The 13,286-nt window shown below is 42.4% G+C and overlaps 1 protein-coding gene across 3 annotated transcripts in view; it reads right to left on the minus strand.

Moving 5' to 3' along the window:
- Positions 1-348: 348 nt before the first annotated feature.
- LOC123993582 (ecto-NOX disulfide-thiol exchanger 2-like) overlaps positions 349-13,286 on the minus strand; it is a 345,502-nt gene continuing 332,564 nt past the window's right edge. For all 3 annotated transcript variants that reach the window (XM_046295899.1, XM_046295898.1, XM_046295900.1), the window contains 5 exons: positions 8,659-8,715; positions 8,391-8,447; positions 7,069-7,177; positions 5,352-5,437; positions 349-1,387 (listed from right to left, as the gene is read on the minus strand). In XM_046295899.1, coding sequence (XP_046151855.1) covers positions 1,256-1,387; positions 5,352-5,437; positions 7,069-7,177; positions 8,391-8,447; positions 8,659-8,715 — 441 coding nt within the window. In that variant the 3' untranslated portion in view covers positions 349-1,255. The remainder of the gene's footprint in view (positions 1,388-5,351; positions 5,438-7,068; positions 7,178-8,390; positions 8,448-8,658; positions 8,716-13,286) is intronic.

Below are 13,286 nucleotides of genomic sequence, written 5' to 3' on the forward strand. Positions count from 1 at the left end.
AATGTTATTTTGATGGTTCTAAATGGCCTTAGGTAAGGTTTAATGACAGGCCTTGGGCAGCGCTAAGAGATAACAAAACCAGCATCACAAAAGGTCTTGGGCATCTCTCCAGGCATGGCTGGGCAGGAGCAGTGTGTGTGTGTGTGTGTGTGTGTGTGTGTGTGTGTGTGTGTGTGAGTGAGTGAGTGAGTGTGTACCTATCAGAGGCTCCTCATGTGGCTGGGGACCATCCTTGACTGGATTAGCAGTTTGCTCCCACTCATGCTACATACAGCATCTACACGCAACCTACCTAAGTGCCAGCGAGCACAACTCTATTCAATACAACTCTATTCTCAATTCTTCAGATTGCTTTGATTTTTTATTTAAAAATATCATCCAAGCATTTACAGAGTAGGAAAACAAATCAATCTATGCAACTGTTATAGGGATACCTCAGGATTTTGGCAATGAAGCCCTTTATCTACATCCCAGAATACGATGAACTTGTGGATACCAGTATTATGTCTTCAAGTCGAGTACGAAGGAAGTTAGCATTGGCTTACAAAACTACCTCTAACTACCTCTAGCGCAATGACGGGAAGGCTATGGGTATCTGTTAGCATGCTAGCTAGAAGATACCCATAGCCTTCCAGTCATTGCGCTAGCATTACTTAGAAAATGCCTTCAAACTGCACACAGAGACAAAAAATGGTATCCACAAGTTCATCTGACTCTGGTGAAGTAGAGAAAGGGTTTCGTTGCCAAAACCCAGAAGTATCCCTTAAACAGCCTTTACAGAAAATGAAGAAATATATTCATTTTTACTCATAGAATTGTACAAACAAGGAAAGAAAAGAGTGTGAGAGGCCAGAGGGGTTGGAGGTTGACAGTGTTCAGCAGACCCTGATAACCTCCCTGGGTAGTAGTCCTGGCTGAGTGACAGCAGAGTTAACCAATTAGAGGTTCTGAGAACGGTCCGACCCGCTCATGTGACGGACAGTCTGAGTTCTATGTTGTTACTTCTGTGTCTTCATAATACAGTCAAGAGTTCTATGCCAGTGTTTCTCAACCTTATTTGTGACAGGGACCAGAAAACTGTTTACATTATAACTAGCACTTAAGAACAGACTAAATCAAGATCAGTTAATCATCACAGGGACTGGTGAGCAACAGCTAAGGGACCAGTGCCGGTCCCCATAAAACAATATCCTCATAAAAAGGTCAGATCTCTATGCTGTTTCTCCTGTGATATCCGCTGTGTCTCTGTAATGCTCTATGTGGTCTTGATTCCCTCAAAACCACAGAACTTCCAGCGTTTCTCCAGGCTGGCACCCACCCCTGTCAGCTCCTGTCTGAAGGTACAGGGCAGCCGACCAAGTAGAGCCCCCACCTGTCCGGTGTTTATCTGAAACACACACACACACACACCATAAATACAGATTTCACACATCCACAGATACAATCACAATACAAACGTAACACACAGATTTGATACACACTCCTTCAAACTCAAAGAGGCCCACATCTCAGATGAACTGATCTGAGTGACAAACACCAACACCAACAAAATACTCATCACAAACCCACACTTACATATGCAATTGCATCCCATTAGCATATAGCATCACTTTCAAAAGGTGAGATTACACCAAACAATGACAGCAGGAAGCACTGTAACATTGTATACCGAGAAAAAACATGTGTAAGTACCAGATGGGTAAAACCCTGTCAGTATGTATTAAACACTATATCATGAAGTGAATCATGAACACAGTAGATAAGTAGAGAGTAATGTAGTTAGTGGAGAATCCAGCGATGACTGTTGACAAAGCTCTGTGGACTTGTTGTGTGGTGTTACAGAGAAGCAGCGTGGGAACAAACACACCCTCAGACCTTAATGGAAAACCCAAACGGAGAAAAAAGGAATGAGTCAGTGTTGATGAGTGTAGAGAGGTTTTAATGAGCTGGTGGTGAGAGTGGTCAAACAATATATAAGAGGGCCTCCTCATGGAGGAAGCAGTAAGAGCAGTCATGTCTGAGGGCCTCCTCATGGAGGTGGCAGTAAGAGTAGTCATGTCTGAGGGCCTCCTCATGGAGGTAGCAGTAAGAGTAGTCATGTCTGAGGGCCTCCTCATGGAGGTAGCAGTAGTCATATCTGAGGGCCTCCTCATGGAGGTAGCAGTAAGAGTAGTCATGTCTGAGAGCCTCCTCATGGAGGTTGCAGTAAGAGTAGTCATATCTGAGGGCCTCCTCATGGAGGTGGCAGTAAGAGTAGTCATGTCTGAGGGCCTCCTCATGGAGGTGGCAGTAAGAGTAGTCATGTCTGAGGGCCTCCTCATGGAGGTGGCAGTAAGAGTGGCCATATAGTATATCTGAAGGCTTCCTTGCGGAGGTGTCAGTGAGTGTGGTGGTCATATGTGAAGGAGAGAAAAGAACAGAATCAATCTGACAGTCGAGAGCAGAGGAGTGCTGAGATCCCAGAAAGGCCCCTGAGGAACCAGACATGTGGAGACGGGTGTTTTAGCGACGAGTCAGAATAAATAAAACCGCTCTGCTTCGTCAGGGAGAGACAGGAAGGATCCAGATGTAACAGGTCTCATTGTCCAGGGAAATCACACTGAGACACTTCCACAAGAGCACTGGGAGATACAGAGATATCCTATATTCATGTCTATAGTACTGTAGCACTGAGAGATAGAGATATCCTATATTCATGTCTATGGTACTGTAGCACTGAGAGATATCCTATATTCATTTCTATAGTACTGTAGCACTGAGAGATACAGAGATATCCTATATTCATGTCTATAGTACTGTAGCACTGGGAGATGCAGAGATATCCTATATTCATGTCTATAGTACTGTAGCACTGGGAGATGCAGAGATATCCTATATGAATGTCTATAGTACTGTAGCACTGGGAGATGCAGAGATATCCTATATTCATGTCTATAGTACTGTAGCTAAGGGAGATATAGATATCCTATATTCATGTCTACAGTACTGTAGCTAAGGGAGATATAGATATCCTATATTCATGTCTACAGTACTGTAGCTAAGGGAGATATAGATATCCTATATTCATGTCTACAGTACTGTAGCTAAGGGAGATATAGATATCCTATATTCATGTCTACAGTACTGTAGCTAAGGGAGATATAGATATCCTATATTCATGTCTACAGTACTGTAGCACTGGGAGATCCAGAGATATCCTATATTCATGTCTACAGTACTGTAGCTAAGGGAGATATAGATATCCTATATTCATGTCTACAGTACTGTAGCTAAGGGATATATAGATATCCTATATTCATGTCTACAGTACTGTAGCTAAGGGAGATATAGATATCCTATATTCATGTCTACAGTACTGTAGCTAAGGGAGATATAGATATCCTATATTCATGTCTACAGTACTGTAGCTAAGGGAGATATAGATATCCTATATTCATGTCTACAGTACTGTAGCTAAGGGAGATATAGATATCCTATATTCATGTCTACAGTACTGTAGCTAAGGGAGATATAGATATCCTATATTCATGTCTACAGTACTGTAGCACTGGGAGATCCAGAGATATCCTATATTCATGTCTACAGTACTGTAGCTAAGGGAGATATAGATATCCTATATTCATGTCTACAGTACTGTAGCTACCTATATTCATGTCTACAGTACTGTAGCTAAGGGAGATATAGATATCCTATATTCATGTCTACAGTACTGTAGCTAAGGGAGATATAGATAGTCACTGGGAGATCCAGAGATATCCTATATTCATGTCTACAGTACTGTAGCTAAGGGAGATATAGATATCCTATATTCATGTCTACAGTACTGTAGCTAAGGGAGATATAGATATCCTATATTCATGTCTACAGTACTGTAGCTAAGGGAGATATAGATATCCTATATTCATGTCTACAGTACTGTAGCACTGGGAGATCCAGAGATATCCTATATTCATGTCTACAGTACTGTAGCTAAGGGAGATATAGATATCCTATATTCATGTCTACAGTACTGTAGCTAAGGGAGATATAGATATCCTATATTCATGTCTACAGTACTGTAGCTAAGGGAGATATAGATATCCTATATTCATGTCTACAGTACTGTAGCTAAGGGAGATATAGATATCCTATATTCATGTCTACAGTACTGTAGCTAAGGGAGATACCATTCCAGTGTTTAATTGCTATATTGTAATTACTTCACCACGATGGCCTATTTATTTCCTTATCTTACCTCATTTGCACACACTGTATATAGACTTTTGTTTTATTTTGTTCTACTGTATTATTGACTGTATGTTTTGTTTATTCCATGTGTAACTCTGCGTTGTTGTATGTGTCACATTGCTTTGCTTTATATTGGCCAGGTCGCAGTTGCAAATGAGAACTTGTTCTCAACTAGCCTACCTGGTTAAATAAAGGTGAGAAAAAAATAGAGAGATATCCTATATTCATGTATATCTCCCTTAGCTACAGTACTATATACATGAATATAGGATATCTCTCTATGGTAGCTACACCGAGTGGAGAGTGAGACTTTTCATTAACGCCAACTCTAACCCGAGCCTCAGCATTATGAGGGCCCTGCCTGCACCAGGGGGTTCAAATTAGATGAGCAGGGTCTGGCTGCACGATGAGGCTCTGCTGTCACAAGGTGATTCAAATTGCATTAGGGGGAGGCTGCTTGCACCAGGGGGCTCCAACTGCATTGTGGGGCCCTGGCATACATCGGGCCCATATGTCAGCGCAGTAGGGATGCTTAGTCCATGTTTGTGCTGGCTATGTGGTGCCAGGACAGTTCTATTGCTGAACTGGCTGTGTTGTGTGTGTTGTGACAGCCCTGAATTTGTCTGAACCATCAGTGCTTCCCCTTTAACTCCCTATTAAATGCACAGCATTAGCTGTGCAAAAAATGGTTGTGAAGGTGGAACGAATGAGGAAGTGTGCAACCCTTGTTTCCCGAAGCTCCTCTACTCCGTTAGTTTTGTCGTATTTATAAAGTGTGCTTTGTAGCCGTGTCTCAGAATAACCAGGATCCACGCATTTCTTCCTTTGAACTACTCATCTCAGTTGGTCTCCACTGTTTCTCCGTGGAGATCCGTTGATGGATTTGACTGGTTTGACTGACTACAACTTATTCCAACCGGTATTTAATTTGTTTTACACCATGTTGGGTTATGTGTTTGTCCTTTGTATTGGTGTAGACTTGACAGGCCAGATGGGACTCATTCCCTCACAAACAAAAGGGAGAAATCAATATTTTCTCTGGTAGGTACGACCTACCTGGCACCCCTACAAACAATAACCTCAAGTCAAAACCATTACAGTGTGTGTGTGTGTGCCAGCAGTACCTTGGTGTCCAGCTGCTGTAGGTAAGAGAAGATGTATTCGATGCTGGCTCCAAACGGGTGGACATGGAGGAACGTAGAGATGATCCCTGAGGAAGAACAAACAGAGACATCAATACAGCTGTCAATCAAACTGGAATACCATATTAACATGTAGTTTAATTCTCGAAAAATACAACCCTAAAATCATATGTACAAACACCTCAATTAAGTCCGTGTTGATTTACCCATCTGTCCAAAATGAAAACCAGCGAGAAGCTCACATTCAAGAGACCTCTCGTCAACTCATGCTGTCTGACTGATGAAATGCATCTGGACTCTTCAAGTGTGTGTCTTCTCCAAAGCACTCCCAGCTCTATGGAAGACTCTTGTGTTTGAACAGTCCAGATTAAGATAAGTGTTTAATGAGGACTTTGACACTGCTTTCTACATTAAAGCTTCTCTGATCAGAGCACCGTGGGGCTTCACACACACACCACCAGCATGTTTTTCTCTCTCATCAATTTCAACGATAACATCTGTTATCAGATCATCCACTAGTGATAACCCTGAACCTCTGTGTAATAATATATTATAGTACACTGAGGAGCCAGCTCAGAAAACACAGGAAAAAGTCAAATTTATATCCCCATATGAATCAGTCGCATCTTCCTCAGGCATTTTACTGCTTGTTTCTAGCCTTAAGCATGGCATGGCAGAGTTATGCGTCGTGACCAACCTGCTCTAGAAGGGATAAAGCAGTTGAAGATGCAGACTCTTCATGAGTTCACTTAGGAGCCAATGTCCCCTTTTCCCTGTGGTGCTACCTTCAATTCATCTTCAAACAAAACGTCATGTAGAGCGATTCTGGCAGAGAGAACACCCAGAATCCTCACCAGCCGTCGCTACTGAGAGGTTAGAGTGTGCCGGCATGGAGGGATGGAGCGGAACGCCTCATTGGCTACACAACTACCTCTGAGCCAATCATATGATCATTCTGGCATGACACCACTGTGGGAGAGGACAGGTAACTCCCACTAAAACACAATAGTGTGCATCTTGCTATCTGGCATAGGCCTACACGTAACTCCACAACTCCTTTCCCTTGTAACTCCACAAGACCTCAATTTTAGAAAAACTTTTTGATCCAGGACCAACCATTCCCTGTGAAAGTACGCTCCACTGAAATGGAGAATGTGCCAGAAGGCTGTGGTGATTAGAAACAGTAGAGGTGCTGAAGGCCTCAGTCAACCAGCCAATTAAAACGTGTGAACCCGCCCAGAGAACTGGGAATAAACTGGGGAGAAAAACCAGGCTTTCCACAAATAACCTGCTAAATGATTGAGGTTGATTAAAGTTTCTCTAAAAATAACCTGTTCAATTAGCAAAAAGTGTACCAACAATCAGAGCCTCTCTGCCAGAGTGGACAGCGCAAGGGGAATGTTCTCTTCTGTACGTACGAAGCCCTGCATGTTGTACGTACCAACACGCAGGGCTTCTCCCTCAGAGTTGACAGGACTTGTGGGAATCTTCTCCTGTACTAATGTTAGGGCAACATAACGTCATACTACCGTTATAAGCCTAGTAACGTTATAGTTATGTTAGGTGAATGTACCCACTAGTTGGGCCTCTCTCTCAGAGTGGACTGGACTGGGGGGAGGGGTCTACACCTCTATAGTTAGATTAGCACAACATTGTTACAATGTTGAAGTAAGGTTATTGTAATTTTAGGTGAACTTACCAACGAGCAAGGCCTCTCTCTCAGAGTAAACCGGACTAGAGGGAATCTTCTCTGGGGGCAGACGCTCCTTCTCCTGACTGCAGGAAACCACTTCTAATGCTGTCGCCTCCTACAGGACAAGAGGAGAAAACACAGACTGGTAGATGATGCCCTCTTGCCCACACACAAGCAATCAGTGCTCAGCAGCCATGATGACGCACCACACAACAACAGACAGATGCAGTGGAAGAAGAGGGGAGTCAAAGGAAGGGAGATCATTCAGAGAGGAGATGGTAATAGTTCTACCAGAGGGAGGAGGGAGAGAGAGAGATGGGAGTGTTAGTGATGCTAATGATGAAGCTGTTGTTTCCTGTGGGCCTCTGACAGGCTGGAGGAAGGGAGGGTCGGGTATGTGTGTGGGCGCTATGGTTGCCAACTGTCCCGTATTAGCCGGGATGCCCCTTATATTGTGCTAAATTGGTTTGTCCCATACAGGACCTCCCTTGTCCTGTATATTCATCCAATCACAGTATAGTGTCAACGCGCCAATTCCTGCAAAGTAATTTATGTTGTTGTTCAGTCGGTTTGGCAGGAAATCAAGGAAATATGGATAAACCTGGAAAAAAGAAAAGACTGTGCAGCTACAACAAACAATGGGAAGCAAACAAATACATGGGTTAAGCCCACCAGTGGTGACTCAATGAAATCTTTCTGTACTTTATGCCGTTGGGAATTCTCAATTGGCCATGGAGGGGAGAAGGACCGAGCATGCATCCATAGAAATGCACAAGGCCACGCTAGCTAAAGGTGCTACTGTAGCAATATCGGTGCATTCTTCGTGACGGCAAGTTAAGCCTCTTTTCCATTTGAAATGTTTTTTTGTTTGTTTTTGTTTTAAAGGGTCAAATTGTGATTTCTTTGCTAATTTATTTTGAGGTTTATTCACATAAGTTTCCATAATGATACAGTTTTAGTAAAGCTATAGACTAAATGGAATATAAAAATGTTTTGCCTTTCCAATTGGAAAAGAATATACACGGTTCCTTATTTGGTAGTGAGAAAGTTGGACACCCTAGTGGGTGCTGACCTATCGTTACAGTCGTGGTGGCCCTTCTGACTTGGCTTGTCCTCACTATTTTATTCTGTGTGTGTGTGATGAGACAAGGCCTTGATTTCCTAACCCAGTTGTGTCAGGTTGATTAATCCAGCGACAAATAAAGTCCTCCTGCACTGGATTGGTCTGTAATGATCTGTCATGTCACTGGAAGAGGAGAGAAAGTGAGGAACAGCGAAACAGATACAGGGAGAAGGAGAGGATCACATCACATCTCTTTTCCACTTACACTGACTTGATCAGCACTCTCCTCGCTCCCTCTGTCATCTCGCGGTGATGTCTCCAGCTAGAGTCAATCATAAAAATGAGAAAAGCCGTCACTGTCTAACATTCACATTCTTATTTAAACAGCCTAGCGGTTAGGAGCGTTGGGCCAGTAACCGAAAGGTCGCTGGTTCAAATCTCCGAGCCGACAAGGTACTCTGTCATGTCACTGGAAGAGAGTGAAGAACTAGGGAATAGAGAGGGATGGAGAGGCTCATCTCTTTTCCACTTACATTGACTTGATCAGCACTCTCCTCGCTCCCTCTGTCATCTCGCGGTGATGTCTCCAGCTAGAGTCAATTATAAAAATGAGAAAAGCAGTCACTGACAATCATGTCACACACCCATGCAAACAGACAGACACACTCACACAAACGTACAGACACACTTTCTCCTCAGGCAAGACCACTATATAACATTGTGAAGGAGGCCAACATCACATATACAAGCCCTGAATAGTTTGAGGGGGTATGTTGTAATATGCAATCAGATACAGAATCAGGTCAAGCAGATACATATAGTACATATTAATCTGTGTTCTTTCCATGAGTAAGAACCAAACAATTGGATGTCAAAATGTCCTCTGTTCACAACTGACATTCACACAGTGAGTGGTGTCTCTCCATTTGCTATTAAAATGGTTAAGACACCCTGTTTCAGTGGTCCTAGAAGAAGCCCAACTCAGTGGTCCTAGATGAAGCCCAACTCAGTGGTCCTAGATGAAGCCCAACTCAGTGGTCCTAGATGAAGCCCAACTCAGTGGTCCTAGATGAAGCCCAACTCAGTGGTCCTAGATGAAGCCCAACTCAGTGGTCCTAGATGAAGCCCAACTCAGTGGTCCTAGATGAAGCCCAACTCAGTGGTCCTAGATGAAGCCCAACTCAGTGGTCCTAGATGAAGCCCAACTCAGTGGTCCTAGATGAAGCCCAACTCAGTGGTCCTAGATGAAGCCCAACTCAGTGGTCCTAGATGAAGCCCAACTCAGTGGTCCTAGATGAAGCCCAACTCAGTGGTCCTAGATGAAGCCCAACTCAGGTCTAAAATGACAAATGAACAAAGTCAATGAAACAACTAGCCAAGTGGCTACGGGAGGCAGAGAAGAGAAAATGTGTCTCGATTGGAAAAGAAGAAATCAAATATGGACCACACACCATTAGACTCTCTCATATCAGTATTATCGTTATCCAATTAAATAGCTGATTGAACAGGAATCTCATGCTCTTGTCAACCCTCCCACTGAAATCCTGCTCAGCCAACGTTATCCCATGAGCAACACAAGCATTAACAGTATATAACACCTGCGGGTATATTTTGGCATTGGCGGGCAAGATGTATATTTCACCAGACACGTTGGTAGGTGGTCAGGGCTTCATGGTGAGCTTTACGAGCATGTCACTCGCATTTGTGAATAAAAATAGTAAAGTAAGATCACATTTATAGTAAAATAAATGCTGCAGTTGCTGTTTTGAGTCATAGCTGCTAAATGAATCACCCAAAGTCAAATAATTACGAATCCTGCATAGCCTATTCCATGTCGTGCTGCAACACTGGGGGCTGTGCGCATGTGAAGAGCTGAGTGAAAGATCCATTTTTAGAAGCCCTGCGCACAGGCATAAAAGCTGGTCTAATTTACATGAAACTAAAGCAAGGTTTTGTCCTTGTGTTTCTTGGCTATTTACATAGTTTTGTTCACAAGTTAGGTTGTTTTTCTATATTTGAGTTTCAACTGCTAGAGAAGAAAAGACAACAGTTTTACTAATCACGACACAATCTTACAGGCACAAACATGAGCGACTCGAGTGTTTCTACCACTGAAACCTTCCGCCCTTAAAGGGGCAGGTGAAAATTTGTCTCATCTATGATATTTTGTTTAAAACAAAAAATGTAATTATTCACTTACCACATTAGTTACTAGTAAAATTTGTTTTAGAAACATTATCAAGTATACTCATCAGTTTATTTTTTGTTTATATTGTTTTTTTGTTATATTTTGGCTCAGATTTTTTTTAAACTACCTGCCACAATGGATGGTGGACCACAAAGAATATTGAAGCAAAATCTCAAGACATAAGTCAAGAATTAAAGCTTGGTCGCAAATGGGTCTTCCAAATGGACAATGACCCCAAGCATACTTCCAAAGTTGTGACAAAATGGCTTAAGGACAACAAAGTCAAGGTATTGGAGTGGCCATGACAAAGCCCTGACCCCATTCACATAGAAAATGTGTGAGCAGAACTGAAAAAGCATGTGCGAGCAAGGAGGCCTACAAACCTGACTCAGTTACACCAGCTCTGTCAGGAGGAATGGGCCAAGCTTGTGGAAGGCTACCCGAAATGTTTGATCCAAGTTAAACAATTTAAAGGCAATGCTACCAAATACTAATTGAGTGTATGTAAACTTCTGACCCACTGGGAATGTGATGAAATAAAAAAAAGCTGAAATAAATCTCTCTATACACTATTATTCTGACATTTCACATTCTTAAAATAAAGTGGTGATCCTAACTGACATAAGACAGGGGATTTTTACTAGGATTAAATGTCAGGAATTGTGAAAAACTGAGTTTAAATGTAGTTGGCTAAGGTACATGTAAATATATGAAAAAGTTTTAGCCATAAACATCGTGACAGATGGTAAATGTAATATGCTATGTCAGTTTACAGAGGCTGGTTTAGTTTAAAGAAGCTAGGCAGATAAAGAGGTGGTGAGTCTAGTAGATTGTTTGAAGAGTCGAGTTTGATGTAAAGATGATTGAGACGTCCTTCTCTATATACAGTGCATTTGGAAAGTATTCAGACTGAAGATGCACCGATACCGATATTTTCCTTGACAAATAAAGAAAATGATCATTTTACCGGCCTTTTAAACATTCTAGTACAGTCAGACAGTTGAAACACACACACACAGATCAAAAAGTTATTTTGTTGGCATTTACATGTCCCCATTACCAGTAAAACATAATCAAAACCTATTTATTTCACTTACTTGCTGTGCTGTTTCATTGTTCATTTGTTCAGTCTCAACCAGGATTTCATCACACATGATAAGCAGTGAAGTTTCAGCTCTGTCTGTCCATGGCCTCTCTTGTTCGGTGCGCACTGTCACTGTGTTCGTTTCCATCTTGTCCAGCTGTCTAACATTTCACGTAAAAACCTGTTTCTTGTCTGCATCCAAGTAGTGGTCTTTGTACCTATCATCGAGCATGGTGGCAACACAGTAGAGGCTCAGAGAGAATGCCACCGAATCGCTTGTTCACAGCCGCTGGTAAAGTAGTTTTCCAAGTTAACCCAATGGTCTATGTTGGCATTTTGGTTGAGCAGGCATTTCAATGTCATGACAGGGTATCACGTCTGCTGCAGATGCAGTTGAGCTAATTTCTCGAGTCAGTTGTTCAAATGGCACTAGGAGTGTTCATGTTTCAAACATGTTCTCAAATGCCATTGAAATGGCAGAAGCAGTATGAGAACCAGCACATTCTTGAGCATGCAATACGGCTTTCCTTAGTACGAAATCCTCGTTGACCTACTGTGCTGTCAGACTCATAATGCTCATGGGGATGACATCGCTGGTCCAAATGTCAGTCGTGAAGCGAATAGCGCTGATGCTCATGGATGTATTTCAACAATACTGTTTAACTCCGGTAGGGCAACATCTGAAAAATAGCATCTACTTGGTAGTGTGTACCGGTGCTTGACCAATCGGTGAAAGCCAACATCATCCACGACAAAGAACGGTTGATTGTCAAGGGCAATGAATTCCATTATCTTGGTGTTAATGGATTTCGCCTTTGAATTGTCTCGCTGAAATGTTCTTAATCTTTCAAATGACTGCTGGACTTGACTGCTCGATCCACAGAGCAGACATTGTGGGCTAGGTTAGGAATGCTGTGTTGCACGTGTAGCGCTATATTTTTTTGTGATATCATTACATCATCTACCTACGTTATATAGGTATGCACGTCAGCTTTGACATCGGTTTTTGCACATCAGCGTTAAACTAGACATTGGGCCGATGCCGATGTTGCCATTTTTAGCTAATATCGGCCGATTCCAATATATTGTGCATCCCTAATTCAGACCCTTTGACTTTTTCCACATTTCGTTATGTTACAGCCTTATTCTAAAATTGATTAAATAAAAAATTGTTCTCAAACTTCATACAATATATCATAATGACAAAGCGAAAACAGGTATTCAGAATTTTTTGCAAAACAAATAAATAGAAATACATAATTATTCAGACCCTGTGCTATGAGACTCGACATTTAACACAGATGCATCTTGTTTCCACTGATCATCCTTGAGATCTTTCTATAACCTGATTAGAGTTCACCTGAGGTCAATTCAATTGATTGGACATGATTTGGAAAGGGACACACCTGTCTATATAAGGTCCCACAGTTGACAGTGCATGTCAGAGCAAAAACCAAGCCATGAGGTCGAAGGAATTGTCCGTAGAGCTCCGAGACAGGATTGTGTCGAGGCACAGATCTGGGGAAGGGTAGCAAAAAATGTCTGCAACATTGAAGGTCCCCAATAATAGTGGCCTCCCTCATTTTTAAATTGAAGAAGTTTGGAACCACCAAGACTCATCCAAAAGCTTGCCGCCCAGCCAGACTGAGCAATCAGGGGAGAAGGGCCTTGGTCAGGGAGGTGAACAAGAACCCGATTGGTCACTATGACAAAGCTCCAGTTCCTCTCTGGAGATGGGAAAACTCCACCAATCAGGCCTTTATGGTAGAGTGGTCAGACAGAAGCCCCTCCTCAGTAAAAGGCACATGACAGCCCGCTTGGAGTTTGCGAAAAGGCACCTAAAAACTCTGACCATGAGAAACAAGATTCTCTGGTCTAATAAAACCAAG

Source organism: Oncorhynchus gorbuscha, linkage group LG13 (assembly GCF_021184085.1).
Source record: "Oncorhynchus gorbuscha isolate QuinsamMale2020 ecotype Even-year linkage group LG13, OgorEven_v1.0, whole genome shotgun sequence".
Lineage (NCBI taxonomy): Eukaryota > Metazoa > Chordata > Actinopteri > Salmoniformes > Salmonidae > Oncorhynchus > Oncorhynchus gorbuscha.